The following is a 16464-nucleotide window of genomic DNA, read 5'->3' on the forward strand; positions in this document are numbered from 1 at the left end:
ATCCCACCCGGCCCTCACCCCTGGAAAGCCCTCCGGTCTCCTCGGCAGCCCTCTCTCTGCTGGCTCTGTGGCACCTCTTCCAGGCCACAGGCTGTGTCTGCTCAGCCTCCTGTGGGTGCCCAAACAGAACGGCCGCAGGCTGTGGCTCAGACGACAGATGTGAATTGTCTCCAGTTCTGGAACAGAGGCAGGGCAGGGCCAGGCCCCCTGGAGGCTCCGAGAAAGTCCTTCCTCCGCGCCCAGCTCCGGGTGGCCCTGTGCACCCCTTGGCTTGTGGCCTCACACTCCCAGTCTCAGCCCCTGTTTTCACTTGGCCTCCTCCTCCTCCTCCTCCTCCTCCTCCTCCTCTGTCCTTCCCAGGGGACCTGGCATCTGCCCCCTCACCCCGTGGTTACTTCCTGGGGGAGACTTCCTTCTCTGCTGCCCGCCTGGGGGGTCCGGCCGCCCCTCGTCGGTGGCCTCGCCACACGATACCTGGGGTTCTGCGGCTCTCAGGGCTGGGGCTGGGTGCCCCTGCCATCCTGCGTCCGGCACTGTGCCGGCCCGAGGGGCGGGCTGCTCAATAAACGTTAGCTTGATTGTCTGGAGCCAGACTGCGCGGTGTCAGAGTCAGGCTATGCAGAGTCGGGTCACGGCGCGGCCGAGGGCTGCGGCTGCTCCCAGCTGGTCCTGCAGCCTCTGTCTGAGCCCGAAGCATCGGTGGCCTTCCACCCCCCACCCCCCGGGGGATCTGGGAGCCAAAGGCACAGTTGGGTGGGTCCTCGGAGACAGAGGAAAGTCCTCTGATGATGTGGTGGGTGCTGTTCGGGGCATGTGGGCTTTGGTGCTGGAAGGCCAGCCAAGTTGACCTGATGATTTGGTCTCCACCCAGCTGGGCGGGACAGGCTGTTGTGGCTGTTGGGCAGGGCCTCGCCCCCAAGAGCTCAGCCTGGCTCAGGGCACCTGGGGCTGCCTGGAGGGTGGGGCAAGCTCAGGCCCCTCCCAACTACGTTTTCTGGCCTGGGGGCGGTCCATAGCCAGCCTGGGGCCTTCTGTGCCTGGCAGGGAATTGCCAGTCTGGTTCATAGTCTGGGTGGCTGCCTGAGGGCTGGCAGGGCTGGCTCCTGGGGTGCTCTCTCTGCCCCTCCTCCCCCCACAGAACCCCGCCGGGCTGAAGGGGCCGATTGGACGGGGGCCATCTCTCTGGAAAAGGATGTTGACTCGCGTGGTGTGGCTGCAGGAAGGGACAGCTGCCAGCCTGCCGGTGGAAGAAGGCAAAACAGAGGAACCACCCAGCCGCGTCAGAACGCGCGGCCCCGGCTCTCTGCCCGCGGTCGCTCGGGGTCCTGGTGCCAGGCCGTCCTGACGTCTGTCCGGAACGACGCTCTAGCTCGTCAGGAAACAGCTGGATTATGTTCCCAGGTTCCTGGTTTAAGAGACAATAACAGTTTTTCCATTTTGTACCATGGAGATGAGATTATATAACAGAAAAGGAAAGGTTTTCACGTGAACGGCTCAGGGGCGCAGTGTTGGGCAGCCAGCCGCCTCCCCTGTCCACTTCCCAGTTTCATCACCCCGAAAGGAAGCCCCACACTCCCCGGGCACCTGCTATCTGCCTCTGTGGACCGGCCTGTTGTGGACGTTTCGTGTACATGGGGTCAGGCCGCTGCCTGGCGTTTGGGGGCTGCCCTCACTGGGGCTCAGGTGGTGAATCCGCCTGCAGTGCGGGAGACCTCGGTTTGATCCCTGGGTTGGGAAGATCCCCTGGAGAAGGGAAAGGCTATCCACTCCAGTATTCTTGGGCTTCCTTGGTGGCTCAGCAGGTAAAGAATCTGCCTGCAATGCGGGAGACCTGAGCCATCCCTGGGTTGGGAGGGTCCTCTGGGGAAGAGAGAAGCTACCCACTCAGTAATCTGGCTTGGAGAATGCCATGGACGGTATAGTGCACGGGGTCCCAAAGAGCCAGACATGACTGAGCGACCTTCACTTCACTTCTGCCATAAAGCTGGGGAGGTTCATCCACGCTGTGGTCTTCCTAAGCCAATAATCTTCCTTTCTATGGATAGACCACTTTGGTATGTCCATGTGTTTATCAACAAGTCAGGGGGTTTTTTGGTTTTGTTTTTACTAGAGTATGATTGATTTAAAGTGAAGATGGCAGGTGGTACAGAATCTGCCTGCGATGTGGGTTTGATCCCTGGGTCGGGAAGATCCCCTGGAGAAGGGAATGGCAACCCCGTCCAGAATTCTTGCCTGGAGAATCGCATGGACAGAGGAGCCTGGCGGGCTACAGCCCACGGGGTCGGGAAGAGTCAGAGGCGACGGAGCGACTGACGCTCTCACATCGTTGATTTACGAGGGCGTGTCAGTCTCGGGCATACTGCAGAGGCGACTCGGTTGAGCTTGTACGTGTTTATTCTGGTTTATAATCGAACCCGTCCCTTGCTCTGGCGGTGCTGGGGCTTCGTTGCCGAGCGTGAGCTTTTCTCTGGTTGGGGTGAGCCGGGCTCCTCTGCCGCGCAGCCTTCTCCTTGCGGCAGCTTCTCGTCACAGGGCACGGCCCGCAGTGGCTGTGACCCACGGGCGTGGCTGCTCTGAGGCCTGTGGGCTCTTCTGGATCAGGGCTCAAACCCGCGTCTGCTGCGTTGGCAGGTGGGTTCTTTCCCACTCGGGACGTCCCTGTTTACTCTTTTTCAGGTTCTTTGCTCGTACAACTTGTCACAGAATATTGAGTCGAGCTCCTTATGCTCTACAGTAGGTCTTGGTGGTTGTCTGTCTCGTATATGGCAGAGTGTGTGTGCGCGCATGCGTCCCAGGCTTCCGACTTGTCCTTCCTGACCCGTTCCTCTGTTGATGGATGCCTGTGTTGTTTTACGTTCTGATTGTTCTGGAAATGTTGCGAAAGAACAGTTGTACATTCTGGTAATAAGTTTTGGTTTGGACGCCTGTTTTCACCTGAGTTACACATACCCGGGACGAGAATTGCTGAGTCACATGGTTGCCAGTTTGGCTTTTGAAAAATGCCTTTGCTTGGAAGTGTTTGTAAGTTGACTGAATTGGGCAGCTCACGCAGACAGACGCGGACGCAGTTCCTCTCTCCGGGACTCAGTGTCCCCGTCTGAAAAGCAGGCGTCTGGAAGTTCCTGCCTCCTAAGGGGACGGAGGTGGGGGGGATTCAAGGAGCCGACGTGAGCGGCCAGCCCTGTGCTTGGCCCAGAGGCAGTTTAGGGCAGAGGTCAGCGGGAATTTTGCAAAAATACCCACTTGTTACATCAAAGATGTGAGAGTTTCCACTCTTTGGGAAACTTACTTTCCTGAGCAGCACAGGCATCCCCTGACTGGGCTGCAGGTGCTGCCGCAAATACAGGAGCCAGCCTGGACCCCGCATCTGCTCTCAGCGCACGGGGCGGCGCGCTGCTGCCGCTGCTGAGTCGGTCAGTCGTGTCTGACTCTGCGACCCCGTGGGCTGGCTGTAGCCCGCCAGGCTCCTCTGTCCATGGGCTTTCCCAGGCAAGAACACGAGTGGGGGGCCGTTCCCTCCTCTAGAGGCGCTCCCCCACCCAGGGATGGAACCCGAGTCTCCTGCCCTGCAGGAGGGTTCCCGACCACCGAGCCCCCGGGAGGGCTCAAAGCAGAGGATGACTGTGGGTCCAGGGCCAGCTCTGTCCCGTGGGGACTGTGCGCCCCTCAGTGATACCTGACCCCCACACCCCGGCTTTCTGAGCCTCTCTCAGAGGAGCGAGCCTACCTTGCAGGGCCCCCACCCCACCGCTAGCCACCGGGAATACGAGCGTCGAGAGTACCCAGCGCAGCACCGCCAGCACTGGGCTGGGCCGGGGGCCAGCACCGCGGGGTGTGGGGCTGGGCGGGGAGGGCGGAAGCCCGAGGGGGCGTGGTGGAGCGGTTCTCTGAGCTGACCGCCGGAAGGAAGCCGCCGTCTGAGGTGCTTTTACCTTTGCAAATAAGCACGTCCCGCTGGGGTCTTCCTGCGGCGCACCCCAGCCCTTGTGTCTTCCTGACCCCGGGGGCCTGTCTTATCAGCCGGGCCGCTCCCCGCACTCTCTCCTTCCCTGGTGTGTTCTGGGCGGGAAGGCCACGGACCTTTACTCCCCCAACCGAGGGCCGCCCACCCACGGACTCGCCCCCAGGGGCGCGTTGGCCTGAGGGCGGGACCTGGGCTGGGATCCGGCGGCCAGGCGATCCAGGCTGGAGCTGGGGATGCTCCGGGCACGTAGGGTCCAGGAGGCCCCCCGCCTTGCTCGCCCGCCCCCAGGACAGAACGGCCATGGTCCGAGCTCCGTTTTGCACGTGTTCCCGCAGACCCCTGCGGCGGGGTTTCCCAGGAGGCCGGGCAGAGGCTTCAGAGGGGGTCTCGCTCGACGTGGAAATGGGGAGGGGCGTGTCGAAGTTCCTGGGGCGCCTGCTGCTTCCTGGGCAGCTGTGGCCGGGCTGTCTCAGGCCAGGGGGCACAGCATCTGAGGGCTGCAGGCACGTGCTAGGCGGTTCCCGGGTGTGGTCTGCGATGGATCAGGTCCTGCCCTCGCCGCAGGGATCGCACCCAGCCCAGGTGGGGGGTGTGCGAGTGGGCAGGGGGCATGCAAGCCCAGCGGAGACGGTGGGGCTCTGTGACACCTGGATCTGCTCTACAGAGAAGGCCCATCCTTCCCTTCATCATCTTTATTGCTGAAGGAGCTCACAGGTTGGGGGTGTCATGGAGCCCCAATGTCCCTCACCCAGGCCTCTCCCCGCCGCTCAGGCAGCACCCCCTTGGATGTTTCGATTCTGTGCTCATTTTCTGCTGATTTCTTTTTAGTTTTTACTGTAGTGTGGCTGCTTTACACTGTCAGGTTCCTGCTGCCCAGCAAAGTGAATCAGTTATACATAAATATCTGCTGTTTTTTTTAGATTCTCTCCCCATGTAGGTCATTACAGACTCCTGGGTAGGATTCTCTGTGCTGTCGAGTAGGGCCTTGTTGGTTTTGTGTCTAAGAGACCATAGCGTGTATATGTCAGTCCCAGTCTCCCAGTCTGTCCCACCGCCCCCCCCACCCCGCCCCCCTTGGTAACCATAGGTTTGTTCTGTAAACATCTGTAACTCTATTTCTGCTTTGCCAATAACTTGATCGGTGCCCTTTTTCTAGATTCCATGTGTCTGCGATACCTGTTTCTCTCTTTCTGACTGACTTCACCCCCCGTTCCGTGCTTGTTTGGGCTGTGATTGCCGAGAGGCTGCTGGAGATGAGGCCCTCCTCGTCCGCTCCCCGACGTCGCCAGTGGCGGCAGGGCCCTTAGACGTGTGTGTATCTGTGTGTGCGCTCGGTCATGTCCGACTCTTTGCACCCCGTGGACTGCATGGAGCTCCACAGGCTCTTCCGTCCATGGAATTTTCACGGCAAGAACACTGGAGTGGGTTGCCATCTCCTCCTCCAGGGGATCTTCCCCACCGGGGGCTGGAACCCGGGTCTCGGGTCTCCTCCACTGGCAGGAGGGACCCCCAGGAGTGTGTGCCTACAGTTAAGTGTGCCGTTTTAGTCCTTGTGCGTGCCCAGCACGGAGGCACGAGGCACATTCTCATCGCTGTGCAGCCGTCCCCGCTGTCCAGCTCCAGGAGTCGTCTTCTTCCTGAACCAGACTTTGCCCCGTTAAACTATATCGCTCCGTTCCCTTCTACCTGCTGCCCTGGTAACCCCTGTTCCTTGTTCTGTGTATACAAGTTTGTTTAGGGACCTCATATAGTGAGCACTGAAGAATTGATGCTTTTGAACTGTGGTGTTGGAGAAGACTCTTGAGAGTCCCTTGGATTTCGAGGAGATCCAACCAGTTCATCCTAAAGGAGATCAGTCCTGGGTGTTCTTTGGTAGGGCTGATGTTGAAGCTGAAACTCCAATACTTTGGCCACCTGATGTGAAGAGCTGACTCATTTGAAAAGGCCCTGATGCTGGGGAAGACTGAAGGCGGGAGGAGAAGGGGACGACAGAGGATGAGATGGCTGGATGGCATCACCAACTCAATGGACATGAGTTTGAGCAAGCTCTGGGAGACGGTGAAGGACAGGGAGGCCTGGTGTGCTGCAGTTAAGTCCGTCAGTTCAGTTGCTCAATCGTGTCCGACTCTTTGCGACCCCGTGGACAGCAGCCATGAAATTAACAGACTCTGCAGTTCATGGGGTCCCGAAGAGTCAGACACGACTGAGCGACTGAACAAGAGCAACACAGGGTGCAGTGAGAGGGTGAACCTGCCTTTCCGGGTCTGGCCGGGGTCACTCAGCCGCGTTGCTGCGGGCGCTGGACAGCCTTCCTTTCTAAGGCCGAGCGGTGTCCGCTTTGAATCCTGTGTCAGTTGTCCCTCAGCGGGCAGGCGCGTGCTCCTGCCGTTTGGCCGCTGTGAACGTGGGCCGGCAGATACCTGGGCGTGACCCTCCTTTGAATTCCTTCAAGTCCATACCCGGAAGCGGGGTTGCTGGATCCTGTGGGTGTTCTGTGTGTGATGTTTTGAAGGACTTTTTTTTTTTTTTTTTAAAACCTGTGTTGCCCTTCAGATGTAAGAAGGGGACGTGAACTTGGCACCCCCCAGACTTACTCCTTTGCCTTTTCTGTGGCGTGGGGAGGGAGGCTGCCTTTTCTCTAGGCGTCAGAATGGATTGTAGATGCACAGAGTGCTGGGCTGCTTGCGTGCAGAGGAGGTTTCAGGTTTCACTGTGTAAACGCTTTTCCACGCTCTTCCACACTCAGCTGTTCCACACTCAGCCGGAACTATGACTCAGCCCCACTCCGTCCCTCCTCCTCCCCTCCGCACTGTGAGCTGTTCAGCTGAGCCTCCTCTCTTGCCTGGTGGTTCAGCGGTAAAGAATCCGCCTGTCAATGCAGGAGACACCGGTTCGTTCGGTTCGATCCCTGGGTCGGGAAGATTGCCCTGGAAGAGGGAATGACAACCCATTGCAGTTATTCTTGTCCGGAAACCCCATGAACAGAGGAGCCTGGCGGGTTACAGTCCAGGGGATCGCAGGAGTCGGACACAACTTAGCGACTCAACAACAACAACATCTCCCAGAGACTCTAGAAGCCATGGGATCCCATGCCCACCAAGTCCACACACACTGCTTTCCTGGGTTTGGCCTCAGCTTTGGGTCAAGCTTTATAGGAAGTGCCCAGTCCTGCCCGAGGTGGCCAAGCCTGGAGAGGATTTCCCCCTGGGTGTCGCTGGCAGAGGAGTGGAGGGCACGCCCTGCCTCTCGCTGTGCTGTGGTTCTGGGCAGACAGCAGCCTTTCTCATCCCAAATCGTGCCTTACGCTCAAGACGGGGGGACGTCGGGTGTGGAAGCTGCAGAGCGAGAGGAAGACAGTTCCCCGCGTGTTGCTTAGAAGCAGGAGGCGGGGGCGGGGGGCTTTCCTCCCGTGACACACTTGCGTCAGAACAGCCTGGGGCGGGGTGGGGAGGGGGCGGTCATCAAAATGAGGGGTGTCAAGTCCAGATGAGCTGGGCGGCACACTGAGCCCTTGGGTGAGAAACAAGGGGTGGCCGCCAGCCAGGACCGAGGCTTAACGGCACTGGTTCCTTTAACCAATGTCCACTGGGGAGATGTGTGCAGAGTGGGGAGACGGCTGGGTTTTTAGTTTCCAGGGCACCACCTTGTGACCCCTGGCATCTGGCTGCAGACCTGGCCCCTCGGACTGGTCTGGCCGGGCGAAGCTTCCACGGCAGCACCGACAGCCAGCCCCTCTTGACACGGGCCAGCGCCCCCTCACCGAGGACTTCGGTTTACACCGGGCCTTAGCCCGGATGCTGTTGTGGAACCAGCACGTGAGGAAGTCACACGTGTGAACACTTGCGGTTCTTGAGGGTGAGCCCTGGGGTCCCAAGCTTGACCCTGACATCCCAAGGTTCTCACTGGGGATTCGGTGTCGACTTGACCTCGGACGTGAGCTCAATGCGCTCGCAGGCCTGGCAATCAGGTGACGCGCTCAGGTCATGTTCTTCCACGAAATGAAGAATATGTTAACTTTTTACAACATGGTTATTAAAAAAAAAAGAAAAGCTGAAGGTTTCTTGGGACGTGTGGACGCTGGCCATTCTGCGCTAATGGGAAGCGGGGCAGAGGGTAGAGCTGTCGAAGGCAGCAGGGAGGGCTGGGCGACAGGGACGTTTCAGCGCCAGGCGGGCTCTGTCCGTGGTCTAGTTTCTGGGCCCAGTTTCAAGTCAGCGAACCTGAGACGCGGATGGCTTGAGTGACCGGCGCTGTCTCAGCTGTGTTGCCACCTGGGTGGAACCGGAGCCTCTCGAGTCTGCGACCTTCCTCCCTGCCCCCCCGCCGGAGGACATTTATTTTATTAAAAAAAAAAAAAAAAATGTGATTCCAGAAAGAACAGGAACCCGGGATGAGACTTGTTTGGGGGGTGGGTGTGGACCAGGGTTCTGTACCCCCCCCACCCCCAGTCCTCAGGAACGCTGAGTGAGAGCTAGCTGAGCCTCTGGGTCTTCTCAGGAGGAGGCAGTGCTTGACTGTGGCCTCGGGCTGCCCCCTCAGGACGGTACAGAACCCACAGTCCAGGGGCTTCCCTGGTGGCCCCGTGGTTAAGACTCTGATCTCCCAGTGCAGAAGGCGTGGGTTCCATCCCCGGTCGCCGAACTAAGATCCCACATGTTGTGATGTGCGGCCAAAAAAAAAATTGAGACCCCGAAGTCCAAGGGCGACACCCAGCGCAGTGATCTTGGTCCCTGAAGCCCCTCAGATGATGGATTAAGAGGTAGCAGGGTGCCTTGGTGCAGCCCACAGCGTCCTCTGCGGCTCTCACCCAAGAAGCGGCTCCTGAGGACTGGGACCCTCCTGTGGACCCACAGGCAGAGCCCAGCCTGGCTTTGGTGACCGGCCCCTGAGTGCAGACCCCAGGGCCCCAGGCACAGCCCCGGGCCGGGGGGGCGGCAGGACAGGCTCTCTGCCCTGGCTGGAGCCCCCTGGGGGTCCTTCGCAGCCACCGGGGCCCAGGCCACCCCCAACTCGGTCAGTAGGTGTGGGGCCCGCCTGGGTTACGCTTTCTGAGCCCCTGGATGACGCTGGCGGGTAGCCAGGGCTGAGGGCCCCTGTTGGAGGACGGTGACCTTCCGGGAGCGGAGCTGGAGGGGTGGGGCGAGGTGGGGGCGGGGCAGGGAGTGGGGACTTCGGCCTGCGGGCGCCCGCAGCTCAGTGGCCCGTCTCGGCCTGCAGCTCGTCCCCGCGGCGCCCGTGGAAGGCAGTGAGGCCTGTCCTCTGCTCTAGTAGGCTCTGGAAAGCCGGTGCCAGGCACTGGGCCCCACCTGGCCGGGTCGGTCCGGGTGCTTCCAGCATGCAGAACGTTTGGTGCCGGAAGGTGTCGCCACCTGGGGGCTGACCGCCCTGGAGGCCGCCTGTGCCGTCACCTTGGACTGCCAGCGGGCGCGTCACAGTGACGTGACCGAGCCCCGTTGGGATGACCTCTTGGAAGGCCCGGGCGCCCTCTGGAAGGACGAGTGGACGGGCGGCCGTGACGTGAGGCTGGAACGGGCCGGGCCCTTGCGGGCTGATGGCCCAGCCAGGGAGTCCGCTCGGTAAGAACGGCTCTGGGAAGCGGGCTCTGGAGCCCATGTGGCCTGTGATCCGTGGGGGCGGGGTGGGGGGAGCGCTGACTGTCTAGCACCTGAAGGAACAGGGTGTCGGCTCTGTGGCCAGGTACCACCCACTCCCCAATTCGGGGAGAGCTTGCTTGTAGGACAAGCCACGCTCTGCTCGTGGGGACTCTCAGCTGGGGGGCAGGGGTGCACAGCCTGTCTCCTGGCCTTGCACTTGGGTTGGTGGGGTCAGTTAGGATCCCCCCAGATGGGGCTTAAAGACGTCCCTGGACAGCAGGCCTCTAGCGTTTGGGGTCCACCCTTCAGGCCCCACTACCCCCACCTACGGGGATCAAAGGCCCAGCCTCACCTTGTCTGGGGAGGAGGCGCCCCACCCCGCCCGCCTGCAGAGTCAGCTGTGAAGGTGAGGTTTGGCTATACGAGGCCCCTGTTCCAGGCCCGCAGGGGACAGGTGGGGTGCCACTCCCCGCAGGCTGACAGCCCTCAGCCCCTCTCTGCCTCTGATGCCACCTGCTTCTCCGCACTTGCAGATGCGTTGTTCGGGACGCCGCCGGGGTTCAGCTGTGCCTCGGATCGGGCGGAGGAGCCGCGCCGGCCCCAGGACGGGCTGCCCTACATCGATGACTCGCCCGCCTCCTCGCCCCACCTCAGCAGCAAGGCCCGGGGTGGCAGGGACGCGGCAGAGCCCAGCAGAGCGGTGAGTCGGGGCAGGAGGGTGGGAGAGGGGGCCGCCGAGGGTCCAGTCTCCCTGAGGCCCTCGTCCTGGATCTGGGTGCACGGGCTGAGGGGGTGGGCGTGGAGGGTGGACGCGGGGGTCCCGGGGGGCCGAGGGCGGGCGTGGGGGTCCTGGGGCTCTGTCTCGGCCGGCAGGGTGCACGGCGGGTCGGGTCCAGGCCCATCCCCCAGCACACTAGCCCCTGCTCTTGCCCAAGGAGCTGCTGAGATGGCTTACCCGCTCTCTGGGGTCTTTCTCCAGGGGCCTCCCCGTCTTTAGTGACCCTCCTGCCATCCCCTCTGCTCTGCGATGGAACTGAGGCCCCGAGGCCCATGGCAAGCAAAAGCTGGCACCGCCCCAGTGCGCTCCCTCGCGGGCAGTGGCCGTGAAGGCCTGACTCCCGGTCCCCGTGGCCTCGCGCCTCAGGCCGGTGCCCCCGAGGGGCGTCAGGACCTGGCCGGGCACCCTTGGCCTCCCGGGCCCGCCCGAGGGGCTAAGTGCAGGCTAAGTGCCCCCGATGACCGACACCCTCCTCCCGCTCAGCTTGTTTCTGGGGCGTCTCCACCCCGGATTTAGCAATGAGAGCGAGGGCTGTGGTTTCCCCCGTGGCTGGAACCACATCTCCTCACCACGTGGCCCCCCTGTGGGGCCGGCGCCTTCACTCAGGACTGCCGTTTTCCTTTGGCTTCTGTGATTTCTGGCTTCCCTGCTGGCCTAGATGGTAAAAACATCTGCCTGCAGTGCAGGAGACCCGGGTTCAGTCCCTGGGTCGGGAAGGTTCCCCTGGAGAAGGGAAATGGCCACGCGTTACAGGATTCTTGCCTGGAGAATCCCACAGACGGGGCAGTCCGGCAGACTGCGGTCCATGGGGTCGCAAAAGAGTCCAGACGTGATGGAGCCACTGACACTTTGGCTTTCCCCCTGCCAGGCAAGCTTCTCCCCCTGAAACGGGGGCGGTAGGTGGGCGCCTGTGTGAACACATGCCTGCCTGGTGTGGCTTACCCACACTGCCAACCCCGGCATTCCATAGACGAAGAGACCGGGGTTCAGAGAGGCAGAGTGACTTGCTCGAGGCCACACCGTGGCAGCTCTGAAGGCCTCCCCGCCCCTCAGCTGAGCCATTCGGCCCCTGCCCTGCCCTTCCTGAGGTCTCCTCTCTCACCCTGCCTTGCGGGTGTGACTTGGGACAGACGAGCATCCTAACGCCCGATCCCTGGACTCGGGACGGTCCTCCCTGTCTGTCTGTGGTCCCTGAGGGCTGTCTTCCCCCGGCACATAACCTCCGCCCCTGCCCGGGCCCCTGCCCTCAGGCCCCCAGCACGCTGACTTGGGGTTGTGCCCCCCACCCTTTACCCCCAGTTGGGGGGCCCACCTGCTGGAGAGCCTGTCCAGACCAGGAGCCCTCAGACTCGTCTCGCCTTACACACATGGCGAGAAGGCTGCACCTGCTTGTCGGGCCTGGGGGCTCCAGCCCCAAGCGGGCACCTGGCCCAGGGGGCTTTCAGGTGGCACCTGGGGGAGACGGGGACGGGACCGGATGAGGCATGCGTGGTTTTATTCTGGAAGCCCTGTGGTCCAGGGCTCGGGGCCCCGGAGACCAGCAGAGAGCTCTGGCTTTCTGGGGCCCCGTCGGCCACGTAGGGACACTTCCCTCTTTCGTCTCTGATTGTGCGTCTGAGGACGATGCGGCTGGGGCTTCCTGGCGCCCACAGGAAGCACTGTGGTCTTGCGGTCGTGGCTGCCCGATCCCCCATCCGCCAGGGCCGGGGTCCCTGCCCGTTCCCCTCCATCCCGCCCCTCCAGGGTGGGGGCCGCCGAGCCTGGGCCCTTTCAGGGTGGCGGGTGGTGGGGGGTCAGGAGGACCTTCCTGGGGACCCCATGGCGATGCGGGGGTTCGCTGGCCTCCTGGGGGTGCAGGTCAGCTCCAGGAACACATGCCTGCAGGGTGAGTAGGGGTTCCCGGGGAGTTGCCCGGGGCACTGGGGGAGGAGCCAGGTGGGCAGTAGGGTGGGTCCTGTGACCCTAGGAGGCTGTCCCGGCGCGGAGCGTCAGCGAGCGCCTCCCTCCTGGTGCTCGTCCTCAGAGGGGCTGCTGGGCGTGTCTGCGTTTCCCTGGAACGACGAGTGTGCAGTGCCAGCTGGGGACCCAAGTCCCGGGAGAGTGCCAGCGGACACACGTCCCTCGTCTCTGCGAGGGACAGTGAGGTTACGCATTCGTCAGCCCCTCGGAGACGCTGCAGAGAGGAGTGGGCTCCCGGGGAGCCCGGACCAGGGCCTCCGGCCAGCGCGTCAGGGGTGCAGACGAGCGTCCAGGCGTCACCCCAGCTGCTGTCCTGGGAGGGGGTAGCCTTTGTTCTGCAGCCGCGCTGGCCAGCAGGCTGCGACTGCCCCAGGGTGGGGGTGGGGGCCCTGCAGCTCTGGGCCTGGCAGCTGGCTGGCGGGCTGCCCCTCTGCTCCCCTGGCTCCCTCCCTCCGTTCCCCGACCTTGTTGTCACACTGGGGGTTTTTTTTTTTTGCTCTCTTAGCCCCAGGGCTTGTGTTGTCTTCCCCTCCAGCTCCCGGGCAGTGGAGGCCTCTTTCCTCCAGCTTCCTCCTGCCCTCTCCGTCCTGGGTGCCTGCACACACCCTTGTCAGAGCCCGCGCGCGCAGGGCAGGTGTCAGCGCTGCAGTCCCGCCCTGCCCTTTGCCCCCTCCTCCTGTTCCCTCCGCCCTCTCGCCTCTGGGTGGGGTAGCCGGTGCTCAGGCCCCTGTCCGCTGCCCCCAGCCCCTCTGAGGCTCAGGAGAAGGTTCTAGTCTAGCCCTGGGCCTCGCCCAGACGTTCCTTTACCCGGCCAGGCCCTTGGGAGCAGAGAGCAGGACGGGGCGCCATCCTTTTCCACCCGGCTCTCCAGGCCGTAGGGCTGGGGAGCAGCTCCCCCCAGGCACACAAGCCTTCACCTCGGCCATGACGGGAGGTGTGAGCAGGGTCCCCTGGGAGCAGCTTCCCCAGGGTGCCTCCATTCGAGACATGACCTCCGTGGTCTGAGAGGAGAGGGGTGGCTGGGCCCCCCCACCCTGCACATCTCTGCTGATGGTGCTGGGGGCCCCGGAGCTGGCTGCCCGGACGGTCCTGGACCCCGGAACCTGCTCATCTGATGGACAAGGGTTCCCTGGAGGGACCTTTGCACCTTCTTGAAGGTGTGGCCACAGCAGGGCCCAGCCAGCGGTTCTGGGTCCTCTCGCTGGTCGGTTTATTCTGTGGATCTTGGTGGAGAACCTGGGGTTCTGGGCGCCCTGGCCCAGAGGCTCCCACTGCCCAGCATGGCCTGGACGGGGCTGTGGTGTGGGACCTGGGTGTCCTTTCCCCAGAGTGGCTGAAAGCCGAGAATCCGATGGCTACCCCCCATACGTGTACACAGACACAGATGGGAACATGCATGAGCACACATATATGTGCACGCACACATGAACACACACATGAGCGCAGACGTGTACACACGCATGCGTGCACACGCACACATACGTGTGCATACACAGGAGCACACGTACATATACACGCAAGCACACGTGTGCGTGCTTGAGCACACGTGTACATACACAAGCACACACATGCGTGTACACACGAAACACACACACACGAGCACCTGGCTTATGCATACACAGCGATGCCCAGAGCAGAGTGGTGGTCCAGGCAGCCTTTCTGGGTGGTCCCGGCGGGCAGCCAGGATGCGCTGTAAGTCCCAAGGATGCAGAAAGCAGACACGGGGGCAAGTGGGAACTGGGCTCCTTTTCTCCAGTTCGCACCTGGGCAGCCAAGGCTCAGGGCAGGAGGGCAAGGGCCTGAGACAGTGGGGCTCGCAGGGCAGGCCTGGCTGATGGCCGCACCCCCACCCCTTGACTCAGCCCCGGGTGCTTCCTGTCAGATCTGCCATTTCTCCACCACGAAGTACCTCCCTCCTGCCAGGCCAGGCAGGTGGGAAGGGCCAGTAGGGTTGGGGGTCCAGAGGGGCTGCCCTGGGAGGTCCTGTTCCAGGTATTATGGAAACACACAATGGCGCTCATCTCACAGGCTACCAAGACGATGCTCGAAATCCTTCACGTCCCAAAAGTGGGTGAACCGAGAACTCCCAGATGCTCAACCTGGATCTAGGAAAGGCGGAGGAACCAGAGATCAAACTGCCAGCGTCCGTCGGATCATAGAAAAAGCAAGGGAGTTCCAGAAAAACATCTACTTCTACTTTATGGGCTACGCTAAAGCCTTTAACTGTGCGGATCACAACACGCTGGAAAATTCATAAAGAGATGGGAATACCAGACCACCTGACCTGCCTCCTGAGAAATCTGTATGCAGGTCAGGAAGCAACAGTTAGAACTGGACATGGAACAACAGACTGGTTCCAAACTGGAAAGGAGTACGTCAAGGCTATTTATTGTCACCCTGCTGATTTAACTTATATGCAGAGTACATCATGAGAAACGCTGGGCTGGAAGAAGCACAAGCTGGAATCAAGACTATTGGGAAAAAATACCAATAATCTCAGATACGTAGATGACACCACCTCTGGCAGAAAGTGAAGAGGAACTAAAGAGCCTCTTGCTGAAGGTGAAAGAGGAGAGTGAAAAAGCTGGCTTAAAACTCATCATTCAGAAAACTAATATCATGGCATGTGGTCCCATCACTTCATGGCAAATCAATGGGGAAACAATGGAAATAGACACTTTATTTTCTTGGGCTCCAAAATCACTGCAGATGGTGACTACAGCTATGAAATTAAAAGACCCTTGTTCCTTGGAAGAGAAGCTGTGACCAACCTAGACAGCATGTTAAAAAGCAGAGACGTTACTTTGCCAACAAAGGCCCGTATAGTCCAAGCTATGGTTTTTCCAGTAGTCATGTACAGATGTGAGAGTTGGATCCTAAACATGGCTGAGCATTGAAAAATTGCTGCTTTCAAATTGTGGTGCTGGAGAAGACTCTTGAGAGTCCCTTGGACAGCAGGAAGATCAAACCAGGCTCGCCTGGTGCTTCAGTGATAAAGAATCGGCGTGCCAGTGTTGGAGACGTGGGTTTCATCCCTGATCCACGAAGATCGCTCATGCCTCGAAGCAGGTAAGCCCTGGCACCACAAGTGTGGAGCGTGTACTTTGGAGCCCGGGAGCCAGAACTGCTGAGCTCACGGCTGCGGCTCCTGAAGCCCGTGCTCGGCAACAAGAGAAGCCGCTGCCGTGAGAAGCCCGAGCACAACTAGAGACTCGGAGCACCTGCTCACGACAGCTAGAGAAGAGCCTGCACAGCAACGAAGACCCAGCACAGCCAGGAATAAATGAACAAGTGAAATTATAACAACAACAGAAAAAGGAGATCAAACTAATCCATCCAAAAGGAAATCAACCCTGAATATTCATTGGAAGGACTGATGCTGAAGCGGAAGCCCCAGTACTTTGGCCACCTGATGCGAAGAACTGACTCATTGGAAAAGACCCTGATGCTGGGAAAGATTACGGGCAGGAGGAGAAGGGGACAACAGAGGATGAGATGGTTGGATGGCATCACCGACTCGATGGACATGAGTTTGAGTAAGCTCCGGGAGTTGGTGACAGACAGGGAGGCCTGGCGTGCTGCGGTCCACGGGGTCACAAAGAGCTGGACACGACTGAACAACGACGACGGGAGTGCCAGGAGGCCCGCGCTGGTGTGGGATGATGGGTGACGACACCCACGGGCGTTTGCCCTGGCGTAACCGGGGGTAGGGCCTTGCTGCTGGTGCAGTGAACGCAGCCCAGAAGTGCCGCTTGACACCCAGCATGGCACAGGGTGCCCCTCGGCACCCAGCAGAGAATCCTGCAGCCCCAGAGGTCAGCGGTGCCAAGGCCGGGACCTGCCCCGTCCGTCACGTCCCCCCGAGTGACCAACGGCCAGTGCTCCGGTTCCACACCCAAGGATAGGGCCGGCTCGGCTCACCTGCAGGCTGGGGAGCCAGTGGCGGAAAGGGCAGGGCTGTGTCCTCTTCTCTGGACACAGGGACACAGGGCCTCAGCCCCCTGGCACCACCCTCGGGCTGCAGTGGGGCCAGCAGCACAGGCTGGACGTAGGGAGGAAAACCCCAGCCAGGTGGGGCGCAGGCCTTGGACACAGCCACCCTGACCCCAGACTGCCTCATTGCCTGTCAGGGAGCAGGCAGAAGACCTCAGCCCGTAAGTTGATGAAAA

At 61.1% G+C, this 16464-nt stretch overlaps 1 protein-coding gene across 3 annotated transcripts in view; it reads left to right on the top strand.

The window, feature by feature from the left end:
• The window catches only part of BCR (BCR activator of RhoGEF and GTPase), an 87987-nt gene that overhangs the window by 30320 nt on the left and 41203 nt on the right, over positions 1 to 16464 (top strand). For 2 of the 3 annotated variants that reach the window (XM_006065612.4, XM_006065611.4), the window contains exon 2: positions 10092 to 10258. In XM_006065612.4, coding sequence (XP_006065674.4) covers positions 10092 to 10258 — 167 coding nt within the window. Of the gene's footprint in view, positions 1 to 9389; positions 9541 to 10091; positions 10259 to 16464 lie in introns of those variants that run through there. The other variant, XM_006065613.4, reaches the window with a different exon arrangement.

The sequence above is a fragment of the Bubalus bubalis genome, chromosome 17 (genome assembly GCF_019923935.1).
Source record: "Bubalus bubalis isolate 160015118507 breed Murrah chromosome 17, NDDB_SH_1, whole genome shotgun sequence".
In the NCBI taxonomy this organism is placed as follows: domain Eukaryota; kingdom Metazoa; phylum Chordata; class Mammalia; order Artiodactyla; family Bovidae; genus Bubalus; species Bubalus bubalis.